The 23,827-nt window shown below is 54.6% G+C and overlaps 1 protein-coding gene across 1 annotated transcript; it reads right to left on the reverse strand.

The window, feature by feature from the left end:
- Nucleotides 1-733: 733 nt before the first annotated feature.
- Nucleotides 734-22,617, reverse strand: Cand2 (cullin associated and neddylation dissociated 2 (putative)). The gene is made up of 15 exons (XM_046425559.2): nucleotides 22,492-22,617; nucleotides 18,457-18,600; nucleotides 17,997-18,151; nucleotides 17,527-17,650; nucleotides 16,803-17,068; nucleotides 15,093-15,198; nucleotides 14,825-14,967; nucleotides 14,224-14,516; nucleotides 12,174-12,315; nucleotides 10,366-11,868; nucleotides 8,354-8,449; nucleotides 7,749-7,918; nucleotides 5,953-6,117; nucleotides 4,128-4,235; nucleotides 734-1,851 (listed from the first exon to the last, which is right to left on the reverse strand). The coding sequence occupies exons 1-15, from the start codon at nucleotides 22,557-22,559 to the stop codon at nucleotides 1,624-1,626; spliced, it is 3,711 nt and encodes a 1,236-aa protein (XP_046281515.1). The 5' UTR covers nucleotides 22,560-22,617; the 3' UTR covers nucleotides 734-1,623.
- Between the last annotated feature and the right edge of the window lie 1,210 nt (nucleotides 22,618-23,827).

Consider the following 23,827-nt stretch of genomic DNA (forward strand, 5'->3'; position numbering starts at 1 on the left):
AACTGCAATTTTGCATGCGTGTTGGGGGGTGACCAGGGATTGAACTCTGGTGCCCTTGACCACTGAGCCACATCCCAGCCCTAATTTGTATTTTATTTAGAGACAGGGTCTGAGTTGCTTAGCACCTGCTTTCACAGGCTGGCCTCACAACATGTGCTCCTCCTGCCTCAGCTGAGATTTCAGGTGTGCACACTGCACCCCGCCTGTCAGGCACAATCCTTACAAGATATCCTCAAATGCACCCCAGGGTGTCACCCAGATTGCTCTTGTGTCGGGTCAGCCTTGGGTACTGGAAGATGGCTTTCACTCTGCCCCTGTCCCGGCTGCTTCCTAGAGTGTGGGATCTGGCTGGTGACAGGCCTCTGGTGTTGTACTAAGACTAGGGTGGTGAAGCTCAAAATCTTGAATTCAGTGTCCTCAACAAGGTTTGATTCTGCTTTTGCAAGACACCGTATTTTCATGTGGTCGTGCTTGCCTGGTACCTCGTGAACAAGACTGAAAAATGGTTCTAGGCCTTTCGCCCCCCTGTATCCTAGCTGATCTAGCAGGATTGGCACACTGGTCTTAAGAGGCCATTGCCAGACATGCCAGCCACCAGGTCCAGTAGGTGAATGTGTTATAGATTGGTGTTGATGCACAAACTGGTCATTTTTCAGGGTTTCTTTAAATCGACTTGGGAAGGATATTAAAGATGGGGTTCAGCTTGGGAATAGGAATTGTGAGGAGAAATTGGTAGCAATTTAGGATCTATTCTTTATTAGCTTTGCATATCACAGAAAAAAAAGCTTTGGCCTGTTTTTGTCTCCAAGTGATTCGTACTTTCCTGTCTCCTGATTGGTTACATCGTTTGAAGGTAGAAATGAAACATTAGGGTCAACCCTTCAGGTCCCCGTCCTGTGTATCCTCCGTGCAAAAAGCCCTCATACTATTGAGTTTTGGATTCACTGCTTCTAACCCAAGGGGCATTTTTTGAAATTTAGAATGAATAACTCAAGTATCTGAACTGGTTTCTTTCGGGGAGAGGGTTGCGCTGGGGATGGAACCCCCAGCCTCACATGCTGGAAGAATGTCCTTCATCCCCAGCCTTTTTGATTTTTGAGATGGGCCTCAAACTTGGAATCCTCCAGCCTCAGCCTCCCCAGTTACTGGGATTACAGCATGACCCACCTGCCACCCCATTCTAAGGACTCTTGGCCAGAGCACTACCTTAATGGCAGCAGAGAGCCCAGATCCCGTCAAGAGGAGGAGGACTGGTGGGGGTGAGGAGCCAGGGACACCAGGGGAGCGGTCAGCGGGCTGGCTCTGAGCCCAGTGACTGAATGCTAATGCATTTCTGAGTGCAGGTGAGTGAGGCAGGGACTCCCCAGTTTGAAGGAGCCAGAATAACTAGAGGGGTGACAGGTCACTGGAAAACACTGTCCCCCTAACAACATCCTGAGTGAAAGGGCCCACTGTTGGCGGCCTCGCGGTTGGGGCTGGGGGCCTGCGAGCTTGGGTCCCTGGAGAAGGCACTGTAGCCCCAACCCGGGGCCGAGAGCCCCCAGTGAGATGAAGGACAGAAGTCAGTCTTGGAGCGGTAGGGGGAGATGGGGCTCACTGGACTCCTCCTGAGCAGCAGGACAACTAGCTGAGCTCCATGGAGTCCGTGCTGGGGGCTGAGGTGGAATCCTTCTGGATGCTCTCGAAGAGGATGGTGAGCTCGGGGTTGGTTCGGATTTGGGCCGAGAAGTCGGCCATGCCGGGGCTCTTCCCTGCCTCGGGGATGGTCAGCAGGGCGGCCACGGCCCTCATGGCGGAGCGCTTCAGCTCGTCTTGCTTCTCAAACTCCTGCTTCACTGAGCCGGCTTTGACCTACAGTGGGGGAAAATGGATGGAGCTGTCCTTCAATCCTGGCCTCACCACCCAGGAGGCAGCCTCCCTTTTGGTCCTCCCCACCTTCAAGCCAGTCCCTGCAGTGGCTTCAGGGTCGCCTGAGGCTGCAGCCTGGCATCTTGGCCTCATTCTAATCGGTCTCCTGCATCTCAGCCTCTCCAGTCACTGAGATTACAGGCCTGCACCACCACACCCAGCCACCTTGACATTTACTAATTAATTCCTCGTGCTGGCCGCTTCCCCTAAACAATCCTGTAGGTCCACAGGCCTGGGTTCAATGGCTCTGCCCTCTTACAGGGGTGACCTTAGGTAACCCCTTCTTTGGGCCTCCGTCCCCCATCTGTAAGTCAGCCTTCTCTTGACAGAGCTGCTGTGAGGACTGATGGACTTCGCAGGTCCGTATCTGATCAGGATTATTTTGATTTTTTTTCCAGAAAGATAAGGCTGCAGATACGAGGTCTGGCAGAATACCCGATAATCAAATATATTAATATTTCTCCCATTTAATATATGAGTATTATGAATATTCCAGTCAGAGGGAATTAAAGATCGTACACACCTCAAGCCAGTTCAGGTTTTGTTGTTTGTTTCTGGTGTGGCCTGGGGCCCCACAACATGACAGGCAACTGCAGCACCCCCAATGCTTTTTTTAAAAGAAATGTCATTTGGACACAGGGTCTCATTAAATTGCCCAGATCATGAATTTGGGATCCTCCTGCCTCAGCCTCCAGAGCCACTGGGTGTGTGTCACCACGCCCCGGCTCTGGAACAGGTTTGCTACTCAAAAAACACTGTCTTAACAATCTGTGAGGTGAATAGGGAGCCTACATCTTGGGAGCAAATCTTTACCCCTCACACATCAGATAGAGCACGAATCTCTAGGGTATATAAAGAACTCAGAAAGCTAAGTACCAAAAAAAAAAATAATAATAATCGAACCAAATCAACAAATGGGCCAGAGACCTGAACAGACACTTCTCAGAAGAGGACATACAATCATTCAAGAAATATATGAAAAAATGCTCGTCATCTCTAGCAATCAGAGAAATGCAAATCAAAACCACTCTAAGATACCATCTCACTCCAGTCAGAATGTAGCTATTATGAAGTCAAACAACAATAAGTGTTGGCGAGGATGTGGGGAAAAGGTATGCTCATACGTTGTTGGTGGGACTGCAAATTGGTGCAGCCATTATGGAAAGCAGTATGGAAATTCCTTGGAAATCTGGGAATGGAACCACCATTTGACCCACCTATCCCTCTCCTCGGTCTATACACAAAGGACTTAAAAACAGCATACTACAGGGACACAGCCACATCAATGTTTATAGCAGCACAATTCACAATAGCTAAACTGTGGAACCAACCTAGATGCCCTTCAGTAGATGAATGGATAAAGAAACTGTGGTATATATACACAATGAAATATTGCTCATCAATAAAAGAGAATAAAATCATGGCATTTGCAGGTAAATGGATGGCGTTGGAGAAGAAAATGCTAAGTGAAGTTAGCCAATCCAAAAAAATCCAAATGGAATGTTTTCTCTGATATGAGGAGGCTGATTTGTAGTGGGGTAGGGAGGGGGAGCATGGGAGGAATAGATGAACTCTAGATAGGGCAGAGGGGTGGGAGGGGAAGGGAGGGGGCAGGGGGTTATTAATGATGGTGGAATGTGATGGACATCATTATCCAAAGTACATGTATGAAGACACGAATTGGTGTGAATATATACAACCAGAGATATGAAAAATTGTGCTCTATGTATGTGATAAGAATCGTAATGCATTCTGCTGTCATATATAAATAAAATTTACATTAAAAAAAGAAATTAAAAAAACACCATCTTATGGATGGATCTGTCTGTCCTCTTTAAGCTTCAATATAAAAACAGCCCTTCTTTTGGTTGATTTCTACATTTTCAAAATTCACATTAGTTCTTTCATCCTAGTTTTTTAGTTTTTTTGGTACCCTGGATTGAACCCAGGGTTACTTCACCACTGAGCCTCATCCCCCACCCCCTTTTAATATCTCTTTTTGAGACAGGGTCTCACTAAGTGGCCTAGGAGTCTGGCTCTGGGATTTCTTAGTTGCATTGTCTCGACCCACAACTTGGCCTCTGCCCCTCTGCACCTGAGACGGTCAGCACAGGAAGCTCTTGGCCGGGTGATGGGGACGGGTGAACGATGGCCCTTTCGGTAACTGGAAACTGAATGATTTGCAGGTGATCCAGGTTCGGGCGGGGAAAGGGGCTTACCTTGGCGGTACAGGTGGCCCTCAGTGGCTCAATGAGCCGGTCCACCCTCTGCAGGACAGGCACAGGACACAGGGTGGCCAGCCGTGCTAGCATGATGAAGGTCAGCATCTGCCCAGAAGGAAGGAGACAGAGCGTTCTTAGTGAAATTGCCCAAGAACAAAAACAGTGGGCCCAGAGGACGAGGAGACCCTCTGTACCCCAAACCTGGGGCCCAGGGTGAAACCAAGTCCCCACTGGGCCCTGCCTGAGTGGCTCCCTGTCTGAGCCTCAGTTTCCTCCTCTACAACATGTGACAGGTGACACTAAACTTTATCCAGTACACTTGGCTGGCCTTGAGGGGGGGTGGATGAGAAGAGGTGCCAGGGGACAGGTGGGCTCTCAAGTTCAGATGCTCCTGGGGTCCCCAGAGCCTGTCGGTAAGTAAAGAAGCCAGAGAGGGCCTGAAGAGGAGCAGGAGCAGAAGTCCCAACCACAGCAGGGACCCAGCTCCAGCTGCTGGTATCTAGGGTGGCTGCCGGCACTTGGAGAAGGTTGGAGTGTGTCCCCTAAAGAATCATGGACTGAAAGCTGGAGCCCTGCTGTGGCAGTGTTGAGAGGTAGTGTGCCTTTAAGAGGTGGGGCCTAATGGGAGGTATTTAGGTCATGGGAGCAGTTTCCTTGCAAGGGCTTCATGCAGTTAGCAGAGGACCCTGGTTAGTTCTACAGGGAGGGAGTGATAAAAAGCAGGTCAGGCCAGGCATGGGGGCAGACTCCAGTAATCCTGGCTGCTCAGAAGGCCGAGGCTGGAAGATTCCAAGTTCAAGGCCAGCCTCAGCATCTTAAAGGAAGCCTATCTCAAAAAAATAAAAAGGACTGGGGATGTAGCTCAGAGGGTTCAATCCCTGGAGTTCAATCCCACAGTTCCATATAAAACAAAACAAAAAAACAAGCTCGGGCCCTGAATCCCTCTCGTTTCCTGCTTTACCATTTGAACTCTTAGGCACCTATCTCTGGCACTGTGAAGCCCCCAGCTATGAAGTGTCACCAGAGCCAAGGAGATGCCAACACCATCCTCTGCACCTCCAGAATGGTCAGCTAATATTACTGATGGATGGAGGGATGGATGGATGGATGGATGGGTGGGTGGATGGATGGATGGATTACAGTGCTGGGTTTTGAATCAGGGCCCCCTGCCTGCTAGGCAAGCATTCTACTGCTTGGCCACATGCCTCCTGAGTAGCTGGAATCACCACACACTATCATGGTCCCCACCTCTTTTTTTTTCAAAATGTTCAGGTATTTTGTATCCAGGCTCAGGTTCAGGTATTTTGTTATAGCAGCAGAAAACAGCCTGATACAGTGAGAATGTGGGGATGTGGTCCAACATTACTGTATTTCTTTTCTTTTTTTAGTACTGAGAATTGAAACCCAAGGTGCTCTACCACTGAGCCACATCCCCAGCCCTTTGTTTTTCATTTTTCATTTTGAGACAGGGTCTTGGTAAGTTGCATAGGGCCTTGCTAAATTACGGAGGCTGGCCTCGAACTTGCAATCCTCCTGCCTCGGCCTCCTGGGATACGAGGCTCTTTCTTTTTTTCTTTGTCTTTCTTTTGAATTTTTTTTTTTTTTTTAATTTGTTTGGTAACAGGAGTTGAACCCAGGAGTGTTTTACCACTGAGCTGCATCTCCAGTCCTTTTGTTTGGGGATAGGGCCTCACTAAGTTGCTGAGGCTGGCCTTGGGATCCTCCTGCCTTGGCCTCCTCAGTTGGGGAAAAGCCGACTTGGCCCAGGGGTGCCCGGCTGTCCCTTCCTCCCGTGTGGGTGGGGGAGAGGGCTCACACCTACCCGGATGTCATAGTGGTCCTTCAGCCCGTCCTCCACGTGGTTCAGGAACTCACAGATGTCCAGCTGGCCCAGGCAGCTCTCCAGCAGCGAGTACATGCACTCGAAGGCCGCCTTCCTCACGTCCAGCCCGTCGTCCACTGTGTGCTTAAAGGGCCCCATCTCCACCTGCGGGAGGGAAGGACAACATAAGTTGGGGGGATGTGGCCCCCAGGGGGAAGACCACCAGCCCCCCACCCCGAGTTCCTGCCCCACCCCCAGCCCCAGGTGCTGACCCCGAATCCTAAGTCTCAGCAACGCCCTTTCCCCAGATAATGATCACAGTAAAAAGAACCATTGATTTCATCCACCACGCAGACACCGGGAGTCCTTGGTAAATGACACTTGGGGGTGGGGGGTGCTGGGGACTGAACCCAGGGTCTCACCCACTCTACAACAGTTGACGTCTTCCTCCAGCACTGCAAATGTTTGAGGAAGAAAACGCTATCATTCACCCCATTTAAGGCTCAGAGAGGTTAATTAATTTGCCCAAAGAGACACAGTTAGCCTAAGATTAAAAATCCAGATCCTAGGGGGGTGCTGGGGTTGTGGCTCAGTGGTAGAGTACTTGTCTACCAAGTGTGAGGCACTGGGTTCGATCCTCAGCACCACATAAAAAAATAAACAAATAAATAAATAAATAAAATATTTTTCTTTCCTTCGCTTTTTTTTTTGGGGGGGGGTGAGTGTACCAGGAAGTCAACTCAGGGGCACTCGGCCACTGAGCCCCCTCTCCAGCCCTATTTGGTATTTTATTTAGAGACAGGGTCTCACTGAGTTGCTTAGCGCCTCGCTTTTGCTGAGGCTGGCTTTGAACTCGTGATCCTCCTGCCTCAGCCTCCAGAAGTCATAGTGGTCCTTCAGCCACTGGGATTGCAGACATATACCACTGCATCCGGCTAACTTTCTTTTTTATTTTAACTGGAGATTGAACCCAGTGCAATTTACCGTTGAAATTCATCCTCAGAATTTTTTCCTTTATTTATTTATCTTTTTTAGTCTGAAACAGAGTCTAAGTTGCTGAGGCTGGCCTCCAACTTGGCGATCCTCCTGCCTCAGCCTCCCCAGTTGCTGCTGGAATTACAGGCGTGTGCCACTGCTCCTGCCAAGAGTCTGCTTTTAAGGCCTGCCAATAGGTTACATAACCAGCAGCGTGGTCATGGCTCTCTTTTAGGAGCCATGATCAGCTCCTTGGAGGCAGAAACCACATCAGCACCACCTGTGAATCCTGTCACTCAGACTCCACTCCTGAATGTTGAGTGGCAGCCTAGAGTCACTGACATCTACTGGCAGAGCATCTTTTATCCAAAATGCTGAGGACCAGCAATGTTTGGGATTCTGGGATACTTGCACATCCATGAGGACCTATCTTGGGGGTGGATCGCAAGTCTAATCACGAAATTCACTGCTGTTCCATAGACACCTTACTGCACACAGCCTAAAGGCGATTTTATACACTATTTGTGGCGTCCTTGTGTTTGGACACCAGGTCAGGGGTGGAACTTCCCATTGGCGGCATCCTGTTGTGAGCACTCGAAGAGTCTTACAATTTGAAGCCTTTCAAAATTTGAATTTTTGGCCAGGCACGGTTGGGGCACATGCCTATCATCTCAGCAGCTCTGGAGGCTGAGGCAGGAGGACCATAAGTTGGAGGCCAACCTCAGCAACTTAGCGAGGCCCTACGGAGGCTGGAGAGGCGGCCTCCGTCCCAGGCTCCCGGGGGGACAGAACTAACAAGGAGGCCCAGCTCTGCTTGGCACCTCTCGGATCAGGTCCCGGCGGATCTTGGTCTCCTGGTAGAGGAGGGGCAGGATGTCCTGCAGCAGGTCCCGCACCAGCGAGGGCTTGTTGTGCACGGCCGAGTTGAAGAAGGCCAGGGTGGCCCTGCGGACGTTCAGATCCGGGTCCCGCAGGCTCTCCATGAACTCTCCTGCAAAGGGACAGCAAGGGGGGGCTAAGGGACACAGAGCCAGAGACAAAACCCCCTGCCCCCAGGTTACCGTGAGCTGCGCAGACCTGGCTGGATGCGATGGACGCAGTTAGCAACTACTTTGTGCCAGGTCTAAGCACCCTCAAAGCTCAGAAGGCAGAGCTTGCATTCCAGAATGTCCCACTGAGCTACGGGAGCCTCCGAGAGTCTGAGGTGCTCCTCTGAGCAATGACAGAACAGCTCCCAACTCTGCTCCCCAAAAATGGGAGGGGGAGGGGTGCTGGGGATGGATACCCCAGGGCCCTGCTGTCCATCATGAGGATGAGGTGGCCTTTGGGTCTCTGGCTGCCCTTGGCTAGAGAAGGAACATCAATCAGTCCGAGGTCAAGGGCTGTGTGGGGGACGGGTGGGATGAAGGGTGGGGACAGTGCTCACCAATGTAGCTCTTCAGGAGGGGGTCGATGGGATGGGGCTGGTCTGAGATGAGGAACTTGACCGCAGTGATGACCATGCTTCGGGTGTGTGGCTGACCTGGGTGACAGGGACATGCAGCTCGGTGAAGGTCAGGCACTAAACCCCATCCCCACTCCAAAGACCCCACCCCCTGCATGGCTGGGGAAGTCATCTTAGGGTTCCCCTCGCCAGCCTTGAATCCACCCTAAATTCTCAGCTGGAGACCAGAGAATAACAGGGCATCCCAAGACCAGGGTCACCCCAAAGAAAGACCTTTCCCTATGGCCTTGAGATGACATTATGTTTTTCAGACATACTATCTCAATTCATCCTGAGGATGGTCCTATTAACAAATAAAAAAAAATAAGATCTTAATGAAAATGGTAACTAAAGAGGATGATTGATTTTTTTTTTTTTTAACCCAACAAGAAAGAAAGACTCAGAGAGGTTAAGTTCATATCTAAGGCCACACAGCAGATCCAGAATTCCTGGGCAGGCTCTCCCCCACTGAGTCTGCCTTCTCCAAGGTGCGGCTGTGTTCTCCAAGGTTAGGCAGCCCGGAGGCCAAGGGGATTCCAACGGAATTCAGACCAACCCCAAGCCTGGGAAGGAAGACCTGCCTTCATTTTGTTTTGTCCCTTGCTTTCCGTGGGGGAAGGCTGAAGAAAGAGGAGGAAGTAGGTTTTCCTTAATGAATGAATGAAAGAATGACATCAGGAGAGGCTTTGACATGTCCCTGAATGGCTTGCTTGGGATTCCAAAAATTGAAAATAAGAAAAACAAGGCCAGACGGGTGTCATCCCAGCCGCTCAGGAGGCTGAGGCAGGAGGATAGGTGAGTTCAAACCCAGCCTCAGCAAAAACAAGGCCCTAAACAATTTAGTGAGACCTTGTCTCAAAATAAAAATAAAGTGCCGTGTAGCTTAGGGGTCGAGCACCTTGGCTTCAATCCCTGGTACTGACCCCCCCACACACACATGCACACAAATAATAATAATGGATTATGTGCCTAGGGAAGATGTAGGTAGGTTATGTGCAAATATCACACCTTTTTTAAAAAAAAAAGTTTTTGTAGTTGTACATGGACAGCATGCCTTTATTTGTTTATTTTTATGTGGTGCTGAGGATCTGGTGATCCTCCTGGCTTTGTCTTCCAAATCATTGGGCTTATAGATGGATCGCTGGGATGAAAGGCATGGCCACCAGGCCTGGCCCTCCCCTGAATTTTCAATCCTCTGTAGATTCCTCAGGATCCCTGATAGATATCCAATATAAGTCCAGAAATTTTCCGGACTGTATTGTTCAGGAAATAAAGACAGGGGAAGACGTCTGTACATGTTCAGTACAGATGCAATTTTTTTACCCCCAAATATTTCCCATCCAAGGTTGGTTTAAAACACAGAGACGGTTTGGGCTGGGATTGTGGCTCAGGGGTGGGGCTCTTGCTTAGCACGTGTGTGAGGCCCTGGGTTGGATCCTCAGCACCCCATCAAAATAAAATAAAGGTGTTGTGTCCATCTACAACTAAAAAATAAATATATTTAAAAAATAAAAATAAGGGGCTGGGGTTGTGGCTCAGCGGTGGAGCGCTCGCCTAGCACATGTGAAGCCCTGGGTTCCATCCTCAGCACCACATAAAAATAAATAAATAAAATAAAGGTATTGTGTCCAATGAGAGTCATTAAAACTATCTCAAAGTGTTTCCAAAATAAAAAATAAAAAAAAAATAAAAATAAATAAAATGCAGAGGTGGAGCCTGCAGATGGGGAGGGCTGACTGCGCGTGCGTCAGGAGGGGTCCGGGAGCTCTGTGCTCTGTGTCCCTCTCTCTCTTGCAAGAGGAAGCCTGGAAGTCCCAGGAAAGTCCCTCTGTGGCTCCTCGGAGTTGACCACAGACACTGGGACCTGGAGAAAGGGTCACCCTGTGCATCGGCTGCTTGGACACCCGGGGACCAAGGAAGGGCCACCTCCGGGCAGGGTGGCCTCTGTCCCTTACCGGCGGCGAGCTGCTTGCGGAAGCGGGGCAGCAGGAACGGGGGGTTGACGAGGACCAGCCTGCCCACGCACTCGGCCAGCAGCCCGCGGGTGCCCTCGTCGGCGTCGGGGCAGCGCCGGAAGAGCAGCGCCCACACGTCCTCGGCGTAGGGCTTCAGGCCGTCGGGCTGCGCGGCGCCCAGCGCCTCCCGCAGCGAGTGCAGCAGCAGGTACTGTCGCCGGGGCTCGGCCTCGATCTGCGCCAGCAGGAAGGGCAGGAAGTCGGGCAGGTCGCCCGCGCCCACTCGGCCCAGCGCGTACGACGCGGCCGCCCTCACGTCCTCGCTGGGGGACCCCAGCGCGTCCAGCAGCACCGCCTTCAGCTCCCGCTGGGGACCCGGCCCGGCCACCTGGCCCACTTCTGCCAGCGACAGGAAGGCCAGCACCTGGACCCCCGTGCTCGAGTGCGGCGATCGGGCGTCGCACACCAGGCGATGGGCGGTGGCCGCCGCCTCTTGGGGACAGGCGCTGGACAGGGCGGCCACGCAGCGCGCCAGGGAGTGGAAGGCCTGCTTGGCCAGCGCTGGCCCGCCGCCACCCTCCGGGTCATAAACGGGCGCCATGAGCAGGCCGATGAGCTCTGCGTAGTCCACGCAGGGTGGCCGCGTCCCCACCAGCGCCTGCAGGAAGCCCTCGGCGGCCACCAGCACCCCCGCGGGCAGCAGAGGCGATCGCAGGAGCCGCAGCAGCTCCGCCAGCACCGGGCCGCTGACCTCCGCCACAGAGGCCGGCTGGGCCTGGGTCACCGTGGCCAGGAAGTCCACGGCCAGCTGGGCCACGTGCATGTCACTCTCGCTGACCAGCGCGGCCAGCTCGGCCAGCACCGCGCGCACGGCAGAGGGCGGGAGGTGGAGTCCGTGACTCTGCGCCAGGGCGTCCAGGGCGGCCAGGGTGGCCAGCCGCAGTGCCCGCTGGTTCTTGCGCAGGAAGGAGGCCAGAATGGGCAGCGCCTCGGCCAGGATGGGTTGCATGTCCAGGCGCAATGGGGACCTGGCCACCAGGGTCAGAGCCTTGACAGCGGGCAGCCGGGTGATCTCGTTCCGCAGGCGGTCCAGGAGGAGCAACAGGGTGGGCTCCAGGTCATCCCCAAGACGGTCACCTAGGTGGCCCACCAGGTGGCCCGTGCAGGAGATGGCCCATTCCTTGACCTCCTGGTCCAGGTCGGTGGCGCGGAGTCGGGCCAGGGTGGCTGCCGACATCTCTCCCACGTAGGGCTCAGGGTCCAGCATCCGAGGCTTGTCCAGCGGCCACAGGGTGCGTACCAGCTCCTGGAGCACCATCAGGGCCTCGGCTGCCATCTTGTAGAAAGGGTCGGCCACGCAGGCCATCACAGGGGGCAGCAGGGTGGGCAGGTGCGGGTGGAAGGCCTCGGCGGGCTCTGTACCCAGCAGCCCCTGCAGGAAGGCCAGGGCGTCCATCCGGATGGTGGAGGAGCTGGAACGGTCAGCAATCGAGAAGACGGTGCCTGCAGGTGGGGCACAGAGATCACGGGGTCATGAGCGTTGATTCTGCATGAGATGGAGTAGCCACAGAGGCCTCTTCTGCAGAAGTGGTCATGGATTGGCCAGTGGCCAGGGCTGAGGGACCCAAGGCCAGAGAACTTTCTAGAAAGCAGCAAGTCAGGCCTGGAACGTCCTCCCCGCTGCCCGTGAGGAGCTGAACAGGGGCTCAGCCTGAGACTGGGACCCAGGCTCCCCTCGGGGCTGAAGCCACCAACTCAGGGCCTTGGAAGAGGCCACAGGAAGACCCCCCGGGGCCCGCCCAGCCTACCTGACATCAGTACCGGCATGTACCCCGCCAGGCTGCCAGGGAGGACGCCGGCCAGCTCGGTCAGAAGGCTGAAGCAGCCCTGCCGGGCCCTGATGCTGCGGTCCTTCAGCTGTCGCTGCAGGGCTTTGATGACCAGGGGCACCTGTGGGCAGGTGGGGGGGGGGTCAGGGGCCACCCAGGAAACCACCCCAGCCCACCCACTCCCACGGGGCTTGGTCCAGGTGCGTCCCCCAGGGAAGATGCCCAGCGAGGACAGGATGCCTCCCCAGCGCTGAGTGCTGGACTGATGGACACACAGACCGGCAGAGGTACGGGCGATTCTGGTGTCCATTAATGTAACCAGCTCAAGGTCACCCAGGAAGTCGGCCTGTGGCTGCTACCGGTCATGAGGGGGAAGCAGGAGCCTGGCTGACCCCACAAGGGGAACCTTGGCTTCCTCAGCTAGATTCTCTTCCCCGTGAGCTTCAGCCCAGATCTGCATCTCCAACCCCAGACTCCAGGGCCCTCCACCAGCTGGACAGAGCCACCTGGGCCCGTGCCATGGTTTGGCTGTGGCTCGTGACTCTCAAAGGTTCCTGTTTGGGAAGCTTGATTTTGGGGGAGGGTGGGATCTTGAAAAGGTAGCGGTAGTGGGGTCTCTGGGGACGCTGCCTGCTGAGTGGGACCTCAGTTTTCAAGGGAGGCTTGTTATAGGGAGAGTGGGCCTGGCCCCTCTCTCTCTTCTGGCTTCCTGTTTCACCTTGGGATCTCCTCCTCGGCCCACGTCCCAGCCATGATGCATCTTCGAGGATGTGAGCAGCGAGGGAAGCCCTTACCAGAGCCGGGACTGTGCTGTTTGCTGTTTGGACTTTCTTTCTTTTTTTTCTTTATTAAATTATTATTTATTCTCATTTGTTATCCCTGATGACAAAATGCAATTCATTTCATATTGCACATAGACAGCAATTTTTCAAGTCACTGGTTGTACACAAAATATTTTCACTGTTTGGACTTTCTAACTCCAAATCACTGAGCTAAATATACTTTTTTTGGGGGGGCTGGGGGTTGGTACCAGGGATTGAACTCAGGGGCACTCGACCACTGAGCCCCATCCCCAGCCCTATTTTGTATTTTATTGAGAGACAGGGTCTCAATGAGTTGCTTAGCACCTTGCTGAACTTCTTTTCTTTAGTAAGTACCCAGCCTTCAGTATTTTGTTATAGTAACGGAAACCAGAGTATGAGAGCCAGCCAATGAAGACCTTGAACATAAACATGTAGAAGTTTAAATATTCCCCTCCTCTCCCAATTCTCCCCCTTCCCAGGGAAAAGCACTTCTGCTTTAGCCAGAAACCTGAAAGTCACATGACACCTGCCTGTCCAATCAATCAGCGAGACCCAGTGATTCAACCCCAAACCTACTTCTCTAGGCTCTCTGTCCTGTGGCTGGCACTAAGTCCATCACAGTCTCTTGCCACCTGGACAGTTGCAACGACTTCCGGTTGGTTTCCAGCCTTGACTTTGGTCTTATTACAATCCATTCCCCACCCAGCAGCCAGAGTGAGGTTTTTCAAATGCAAACTGTACCTTATTCCCCTCCCTTAGCTTCTGCCTCCTGCTAGAATAAAGCACACTCCGGAGCCAGGCGCTATGGGGCATGCCTGTCATCCCAGGGGCTTAGGAGGCTGAGGCAGGAGGATCGAGAGTTCAAAGCCAGCCTCAGCCAAAGCAAGGCCCTAAGCAACTCAGTGAGACCCTGTCTCTAAATAAAATGCAAAATAAGGCTGGGGATGGGGCTCAGTGGTCGAGTGTCCCCTAATTCAATCCCTGGTACCCAACTCACCAAAAAAACAAAAAAAACCCACTCCACACCACGGCCCAGCTGCCCTGCTTCTGTGGCTGCCTAGACTGTGTGGCCCAGTGGTTAGGGACTTGATCTGCATGGTTCCCGCTGGGTCCCAGCACCTCGCACACAGGTCCATGCTCAGAACAGCAGCCAGGCGGACAGTGGGGTGGGTGGGAGGATGGGAAGGCAGATGGTGAGCAGGTGACCGGGCAGAGGTGTGACCCACCTGTCCTCTCAGCATGTGGAGATTGCTCCCCGTCTGGGTGGGCTCCTCAACAGCCTCCAACCACCCCTTGGGGGGCCGGGTTTGCCGCAGCATCACGATATAGGCCCCGAAGACATCGGCCTTGACGTTCTCCTCCCGCTCCTTGAAGCGGCGGATGAGGGCGGGCGCCAGGGAGCAGAGGAAATCAGGCAGCAGGTCCGGCCTGGAGCCAATCAAGGCTGCTATGCACTTGGCCGCCGCCCGGCGCACTTTCCAACTCATGTCATCGTCGTCACTGTATTCGTCCTCGCTCTCTGGGGTGGGAACAAGACACACAGCCCTATTTTGTGTTTTCTTTAGAGACAGGGTCTCACTGAGTTGCTTACGGCCTCGCTTGGGCTGAGGCTGGCTTTGAACTTGAGATCCTCCTGCTTCAGCCTCCCGAGCCGCTGGGATGACAGGCACGTGCCACCGCTAATTTTTCAAGTACTTTCGACTCACAGTTGGTTGAATGTGTAGATGCAGCCTGTGAAGAGCTGAGCCTGATGCCCCCTGTCTATGGCAAGGGCATCCTGGGAAGGTCATGCCCACCTCCAACCCCCAGGACAGGGCATCCGCCCACCTTGTTCACTGAACTCGCTGTCCTCGGTCTCCATCTGCTCCTCGTCCTCGTCGCTGTTGTAGTTATAGTTGGGATCGTGCTTGAGGTACTGGAGGCAGAGGCTGGTCACGTTGGCCACATGAGGGTCCATCTCCTTGGGACACCTGAGGGTGGGGCCCAGGGGTGGATCTTGGAATCTTACCACTGCGAAGCCAGTGTCTCAGCCCCGTTCCCCACCAAGGCCCCCCTCACCCCACTCCCTGTTTCCAGCTCTCCCTGCGGCACCTACTTCCTCAAGAAGGCCTCAAAGGCTTGGAGGCAGGACTCTCGGAGCTCATCGTCATCCAGGTTGCAAAACTCCTCCACCAGGGGCACCAGGCGGTCCAGGTGGGCCCCTGCAGGGCCAGGCAGGTCAGCTAGGCCAGACCCTTCTCTGGGTCTCCCCAGCCCATAGCCCGCAGCTCAGCCCCACACCTGCAGCCCTGACCACTGCGAATTCAACTGAGAGGGTTCACAGGTGCGTGTGGGAACCCTGACTCTGCCACCTGTGTGCCTTGAGCAGGTCACAGGACTTCTCTGAGGCAGCCTGTACTGACTACTTTACAGTCAGGGTAACAACGCCCACTGGGCAGAGATTTGGCAAAGACAAATGTATCCTGCAGATCAAGAGCTTAGCCCAGGTCCTGACAGAGGAGCTTCTGTAGTCCAACCATTATTTATGGTCTTGCTTTATTTCCTGCACGAGGTTGTAAGTCCCCGGATGGGAAAAGGGGAGAGGCAGGTACTGCCCTCACAAGACCAGGCAATTGGGGACTGTGGTGGTCCCCAGGCTTTAGAGGATACTGATCATGGCGTCTTCATTTACACCCTTTCTCACAGTGCAAGAAATGATGACCTGGAGAGCCTCCAACACTCTTTCTAGCTTCTACTTTGGGAACCTGGAACCCCAAAGTTTCCTACTCAACCAACCCTGAGCCCTTTTCCAAGTCTGTGCAGGATTCTGAGGGTCAGTAAGGAGTGGCTGCTGTTTGGGATGATAAGACAGATGTGGACGTGTGGGCTGGGGCGTCCGCATTGGAACGTGCAAAGCCCCCTTGTCCTGAGACCACCAGGGGCTGGGTGGGGGGTGGTGACCACAGGTCAACGATCCACTCCGTCTTGTTCTAGCTTGGAACGCCTATTCAACAGGTCTGAGGGCAAATTCGAAGCTGCCTTCTACATCCAAAGGCTGCCAGAGGTGAGGCAGAGGGAGAGATGGCGTCCAGAGAGGTGCGAGGCAATTTGGGGGTGGGGAGAGATAATGGAAATGTCCTGCATCTGGACCTTTGCACATGCGGTAGCTTCATGCATGTGTCCAAAGGTCAAAAAGCACTAAAATGTTCTAAAAGGCACCTTAGATGGTGTGGTTCATTGGATGCACATTATCCCCCAATAGCATTTTTAAAAAATCCAAACCTAGGGCTGGGGTGGTAGCTCAGCGGTAGAGCGCTTGCCTAGCATGTGTGAGGCCCTGAGTTCTATCCTCAGCACCACATTAAAATAGAGATATTGTGTTCAGCTATGACTAAGAAAAAAAATTTTTTCTAATAAAAATAAAATAAAATAAATCCAAACCTAGTTCACAGGTTGTTATTAAGGTAACTTGGTCACAGTAGGAGGCTAATGGTCTGGTAGCCTGACTTAGAAGGACCTGTGAACCTCTGGGTCACAGAACTGAGGGACCTAAGCCTGTTCCTTAAGCAGCTTGCACTTTCCTGGACCCTGAGCTCAAGTTCGTGCAAGTCTTGCGCTCAGGAACCCCCTCGAGCCCCGCCCCTCGAGCCCCGCCCCTCGAGCCCCGCCCCTCGAGCCCCGCCCCTCGAGCCCCGCCCCTCGAGCCCCGCCCCAAACGCTTTAGCCACGCCCCTTTAGCCAGCACGCGGTTCCTAGGCCCCGCCCACATATGCCCAGGCCCCGCCCCTCTCCTAGCGCCCCGCGGAGCTCAGCCCCGCCCCCTCACCGAGGCGGTGGCCGGCCTGGCGACCGACGCTGCCCAAACACTGGATCAGAGTGCGGATGGCGGCTGGGCTGGCGGGGGCGCGCGGGCCGGGCAGCCGGTCCAGCAGGTGATCGGCGAGCTCCACGAAGAGGTCGGTGCTGCAGGCCGCCGCCAGGTGGCCGAGAGCCACGACGGCCCGTTTGCGCACGGCCAGGCGCGGGCTGCTCAGCTGGGGCAGCAGACAGTGCAGCAGGCTGGCGTGGAAGGTGCCCAGCGGCGCGCCCAGCCTGCGACGGCCAGAGCGGAGCGTCAGGCTGGGGGCCCCGGACACACGGTCCCCGGTCCCCATCCTCTCCTGTCCTCTCCCCCCAGAAAATTGACAACCAGATAGATGGCCCTTGGAAACAGAAAGGCGCTCTCCGAGGGTGAGGGCTGACTAGTCCAGTTATTTATTATTTTTACAGGACAGAAAGCAAAGAGAGGTCCCCTCAGGAGTAGCCCACTCTCTATGCCCAACATCATCTGTGCCATTGTACTGGGCACAGAATAAGGTGCTCAAGTCACGGGAGATTTTACTGACAGTGTGACCTCGGGACGGCCACATGGCCTCTCAGAGCCTGTTTGATGGGGACAACCAAGCTTTCCTTTGCAGGGCTGCTGGACGGTTAAGGGCCTGGTGTTCAGCAATGCTAGCCTGCAGCTCTGAGTGTCCCCCGCCCTCACTGCCCAGGGCAGCCTCCGTCACCTGCTCAGCATGTCAGACAGGATGTCCAGGGCCTCCAGCTGCACAGCCACGTCTTCCTGCTGGGCGATGGCGCTGGTGAGCTGGCCTGTGATCTTCCGGCACACATTGGTGGCCAGCCCAGAGCCTGTGCGGGATGCATGGTGGGCAAGGTGGGCATATTTCCTTTTGGGGAAATATGTGCTTTTCTTATAAAGGGGAGGAGATGCGGGCAGAGACCTCAGCCCTGTCAATACTGAGCTGCTACATAAATCGCTATGAAAATGAGGTAGCTGGTCCCTCCAGAGACACCACGTTACTTCTTTAAGCTGCACAGTTTAGATTCGATTACTTGCCGCTCAAAGCACTCCTAAAGTCATGGATTTAGATGGATCCAGTCTAAATTCTCTACCACAGTGACCACGGGTAAGTTTCTTTCCTTCCCCTTTTAAACTTGGGCAAAGAATAGTGCCTAGTCCTGGGGTCCCGGGTACCTGTGGCCGCGGGGGGCAGCTCTGAGAGGACCGTCTTGAGGCCGATGCCAGCGATGTCTCGGAGCTGTTCCTTGTCTGACCGCAGGTTGGCACACAGGGCATCCACAATGGTCTCCACCTGGTACTCCTTCACTTTGCCCACCAGGGGACCCAGGCTGAGCAGGGAAGGAGATGGGTCCCAAAGCCCCAGATTTAGCCTAAGTCAGGCTGTCCCCCCACCCTTAATTCCCCTCAGGCTTCTTCTGGGGCCCCATGTACTGAGGAAATTGGCTGCGTTTAACAGGGGACCCTCTGTGCGGCTAGAAAGAAAGGTACCCTCTGGCAATCCCAGCTACCCAGGAGGCTGAGGCAGGAAGATCTCTCAAAGTTTGAGGCCAGCCTCAACAACTTACTGGGCTCTGGGTTGACTTTTGGGAGAACCGCAGACTGAGTCACTGTCCCCACGGAGGGTGACACTCACCACTTGACCGCCAGGTTCTGCACCTCCCCATTCTTGTCGTCCAGGAGCCGGAGGAGCATCTTGACCACCTTGCGCTCGCTGTCTTCATCCAACTGGATGGAGTCCTTCTGCAGCTCGGACATCAGGTCGCTAGTGGCCATGAACCTGGGGAGGAGGGGCGGGGCACAGGAGGAGGGTGGCTGAGCAGCTGGGAATTGGCACAGTATCTCTGAGTTGCCCCAGAACAGGGTGGCAGACTAGGAGTGGGTGGCCCAGGGTGGCTAAACGCTTCGGGCTCCGGGGTAGGTGGCTCCTGACTCTGTCATTTCTGCAAATATGAACTTGGACAAGTCCCTTCGCCTCTCTGAGCCTTCTCACCTGTCTGGAAAATGGGGACAAGAATGGTACCTGCCTGGCAGGGCGGCAGGTCACGCGGAGAGCCCTCCGTAACTGTCACTGCCACTGTAAGATGGCACATTCCATACCTTGTGTCTCATAGCCACCACGCGGGAAGGCGGGGGGACAGTAGAATGTGAAACGGGGGCTTTAGGACCAAGTCAGATGTCAGCAAGGGCCACCTCTACCAGAGGAGGGAGGCTGGCCCTGTCCACCCCACTTTGAGGGAATCAATGAAGGTCCTGCCTTTAGACCAAAGGACCTCGGACTGAAGCCACCATCCGAGGCCCCGGCAGGGGACTGTCAATCACGCCAGACCCCAGCCTACTTTCTGAATCAGGGGGTCCAGGTTGCAGCCTGAGAATCTGCATTTCTAACAATTCCTGCATGATATTCAAGGTCAAGGCCTTCCCCATGGGAGACCACTGTCCTAGGCCAGGCTGATGGGCCCTGGGCATGTTCTGGAGGCCAGCACAGATGGCCGAACAATAGGGCCACAGACACAGCTCACTGGCTGAGCTGGGCACCAGAGTCAAGCGCTTCATGCACCCACAGGTGGGTGGCCCAGTGCCTATGGCCTGAGGCCCTTTCCCTGGCATTTGAGATGGCAGTGGGAGTCTCAGCTGTTAGGACAGGATGACTTGGGGCTTCAGAAGAGGACTTGAGCTCTCGGTAGTGACCAGCTTGCGACTGTCTTTTCAAACGTTTGAGAGACCCTGTCTCCAAATAAGAAGGGAGAGTCCCCCTCCCTGGTTCAATCCAAAGTACCAAAAAAAAAAAAATGAACATTTGAATTATTGCTGGGTGCAGTGGCGCACGCCTGTCATCCCAGTGGCTCAGGAGGCTGAGGCAGGAGGATCTCGAGTTGGAGGCCAGCCTCGGCAACTTAGTAAGGCCCTAAGTAACTCAGGGAGACCCTGTCTCTAAATAAAAAAATATAAAGGGCTGGGGAGGTGGGCTCTGGGCTGGAGGAAAGAAAACGGCCGGCTGACAGTGTTTACCTGTGGGCCAAGGTAAGGTTGAAGGAGGAGGTTTTGGCTTTGAGCCAGGTCAAAAACTGAGGTGGCCACATGCATCTACAGCTCTGCTCAGCTCAGCTGAGGGGACATTCTGAGAAGGAAGACAAGGTCTGCAAGCTGCGTGTTTCCGCTGCAGGACACGGAAGCCCTGCTCAGTGGCGTAACAACCCTGGGAATGTGCTCCCAGGAAAATCCTTCCTTCTCTACCTGTTGAACTCCTATTCAACCGACAAGAGCCCAGCTTAAAATGCCCCAGCCTCATAGGTGACACCTCCCTGCTTTCCCCCGCAACACACTTAAGCACAACTGGACAGGATCTTTTCAGAGCACCTTGAATCCCTCTGTTACAGTCCCCGCTGGGCTGCAAAGAAAATATGGTCACCAGAGCCGTTCTTCCTTTTGATTTTGAACTTGGCAGAGAGCAGGGTCCCTGAGGTTCATGGCTGGGACACCAGACTCAGCAAAGAACAGGTGTGCAGAGGGCCTGGGGCCCAGGGTGAGGGCAAGAGAGGAGGGAGGAGGAACACTAGCCCTCGGCAGAGCCAAACAGCTGGGTGTGGAAACCCGAACGCGGAATTCAACTCTTCTAGAATATGCCTCAGTGTTTCAGATACCGCTGAGTTCCCACAGATGCCCAGCTCGGAAACCAGGCTCAGAGAGGGTGCAGGAACTGCCCAAGGTCACACAGCAAAGCAGGTGGAGAATCGGCTCACCGGACAGGTCTCCTGGTTCCTCAGTGGATACTTTGTTTTCCGGGAATTATTTGGAAGTTTCTGCAAGGTTTCTCCAAGTTGAGCCACAATGAAGCGGGGACCCAGGAAAACGAGCCTGGCACCCAATGCTGGGGGCGATGCAAGTTGGGAGTGGGACCCTCATTTGCATACACTGGTCCCCTCCAGGAACCAGAGGAACACAGTGTGCTCCACTGCAGGGAATCCCTAGCAGCGCTCTGTTGAAACACTTGGCCACACGGGCATCTAGACAGCTGGTCAGAGGGACCCAGCCCCCTGGTATTCGGACTTTAAAAATAGACACCATTCTCATATGCTCAGGGTGGTTTTAAGTGTTCTTGAGGCCACTGGCAAGGGACAGACTGTTGGCTGGCACGGCCAACTCTCTGCAGACTGCACTGGAGGCCCAAGAAACTGTGGTCCAAATCCCCAGGGCTGGCCATGTGACCTTGGGCAAGTCACTGCACCCGTCCAAGGCTCTGGGACACGGGACAGAGCAATCACTACTCAACCCAGTGGCTGGATGGACTGGAGGAGGTTACCGTGAGGATCGTAGCACAGAGCCTGGGACGCAGCAAGCATTTGTTGAGCACCTACTGTATACCGACGCATAGACTCTGGGTCACCAAAAAGAAGTACAAAGTCCTTGTGGTTCAGAAGCTTAGGGGAGGTGTCCAGCACTGTCTGCAGTCAAGAGGCATCCCCCCAAGTGGTGACAATTGAGTGGGAGCTGACAGATGAAGTGGGAGGTCAAGGAGGTGCCAAGGATTGGAGAAGGGATAGCGCATGGCTGCTTTGTGATGTGCACAGAATCACAATGGTGGCCGTCGATCAAAATCATACCTGGAGCTGACTGTCTCACAGCTCCTACCTCATTTGATCCTCACACCAGCCCTGAGGTGGCTCTGTTACTATCCCCGTTTTAAAGAAATAGGAATTAAGGCTCAGAGCAGTTAAGTAACTTGCCCACGGTCACACAGCCAGGACACGGTGGGAAATGGAATCTGAAGCCAAGACTGTGGTGGCTCCAAGGCCCTATTGGGGGAGGTGGGGGGCGCTTGAGGGGTACTGAGGAATGAATTGCCAGAGAGGGCAGGGATCAGACCCCAAGAGCACGTCTCAGTCCCCTCACTGGTCAGGAGTTGGGATTCCGTGGGCCTGGTCAAGGTCTTGGCCTACGGATTAGACTAACCTGGATGTGGACCCCAAGTTCTCCACTCCTTAGCTACGTGATTGCACTAAGGCCCTCCACAAGCCTCTGAAGCTCAGTTTCCCTACCTGTAAAAAGCGGTTAAAGTGACAGCGTGTTTAATAAGTGGGTGTGACGGCGCTGGTCTCTAAGTGCCCCAGCAGCTTGGAGGGTGCAGAATTGGCCAATGGGACCAGGGGCCCTTCTCTTTGCTGAGCCTCAGTTTCCCCCGAGACTGAGGGCTTGGCCAGAGTGTTGACTTTCTTTCGAGCTCTGTTCCCAGTGGTTCTGGGAGAGGGGGCAGGGGGTGGCTCTCCCAGAATCTAGAAGTCCAAACCCCAACCGTGACCCGGTGCCGGCCAAGCGCCTCATTGTGGCTGTGGGTGAGCCATGGGGAGGAGAGTGGACGGTCCCAGGGGACCTGAGTGATCTGGAGAGAGAGAGATGGGGGGGCCCCCCAAGGCTGGGAGTGAAAGAAGAAAGAAGAGGCCCAGGAGGGGGGTGCGAGGGGCGGAGCTGGGGCTCGGATGCGGGGTGCACGGCGGGAAACGACTCAGGGACGCAGGGTCACCGGGACTGGGGTCCCCGAGGGTCCGATGGCCTCCAAGCGGAGGATGCGGGGGAGGGGAGCGGGGCTTGGTGGCGGGCTGCACGGTCCCCGGCCTGGGGCTGCGGGAAAGGGGGCCCCGGGTGGCCGTGGAGGCGCGATCCGGGGGCGCACCTGAAGTCCTTGTCGCTGGACGTCATCTTCTCCAGGAGGCTGGAGATGTGGAAGGCGGCGGTGCTCATGGTGGCTGCGCGCCGCGGGGCCGCCGGCGGGAGCGAATATGGCGGCGCGGGCGCCCCCTCCCCCGCCCCGGCGCCGGCTGCGCTCACGGGACAGAAATAGCAGCCCCCGCCCCGCCCGCCCGCGCCGCCCGCCGGGCCCCTGGACACCGCCACCGCGGCGGCCTGCACCTCCCCAGGGATCGGGAGCTCACCCCCCCACCACCGTCACCGCAGGGCGACACCTCCCAGGGGCGTCCTGGGGACCCCTTGACCCCGATCGCTGCCACCGACATGGCATCGGAGCCCGTTACCCATCCCAGCTCTGCAAGTCATCTCGTGCTGTGCAGACTTGGCCAACTTACTTTCCCTCTCTGAGCCCCCACTTTTCGTTATCTTGTAGACATTCAAGCAAGAGAAACGGTCCACTCGGCTGGTTCGGCCCTCACCTGACCCCCTTCCTTCGCCTAAGCTTGCCTGCCCCAGAACTACAGAGACAGGATGTGGTCCAATCACACCAAGTTCAACCCACAGTCCAAACAAAGCCCTGGGGGACTGAACCCAGGGGCACTTGACCACTGAGCCACACCCCTAGGCCTTTTTTTATTTTCTGATTTTCACACAAAGTTGTTTAGGGCCTCAGTAAGTTGCTGAGGCTGATTTTGGATTTGTGATCCTCCTGCCTCAGCCTCTCAAGCTGCTGGGAATAGAGGTGTATGCCGCTGTGCCCAGGTGTCTTATATATTCTTTAAAAATTTCTTTGGGTGTCCTGCACTGAACCCAGGGCCTCCTGCCTACTAAGTGCACACTCTTCAATGGAGTTACATGCCCAGCCCAGTAAATGGAGACTTTAAGATCACCTGTACGTTTGTTTTCTACCCCTATAAACCATCTCTTCCAGCCAAGGAAGTAGACCCCCTAACGTAGAGACAGAGAGAGAGGGCACGACACTTTCCCAGGCTCCCTTACTCCTGCATAGATTCCAAACTCCCATATGATCACCCCAGGATAAGATCGCTATGGGCACCCTGTATCTGTCAGGGGAAAGCAGTCTTTCAAAGAATTGTGAATATTCTTGGTGAGAATCAAAGCAAAAACCCAGCATAGAACCTGGAGTCTTCCATTGGCTACTTAATAACAGCAGAACCAAATATAGATTGTTTTTAATAAAACTAGGCAGATGTAGATAAGAGTTTTTCCACCCCTTGAGGCAAACCTAGGGATGCTATTGAGAGCAAAAGTCTTGCAACAAACTCACTCCACTGATTCTACCCATAACCGAAGACTACACA

This window comes from Marmota monax, unplaced genomic scaffold (assembly GCF_021218885.2).
Source record: "Marmota monax isolate L192 unplaced genomic scaffold, Marmota_monax_Labrador192_F-V1.1 WCK01_AAM20220418_F8-fsc00028, whole genome shotgun sequence".
Taxonomy (NCBI): domain Eukaryota; kingdom Metazoa; phylum Chordata; class Mammalia; order Rodentia; family Sciuridae; genus Marmota; species Marmota monax.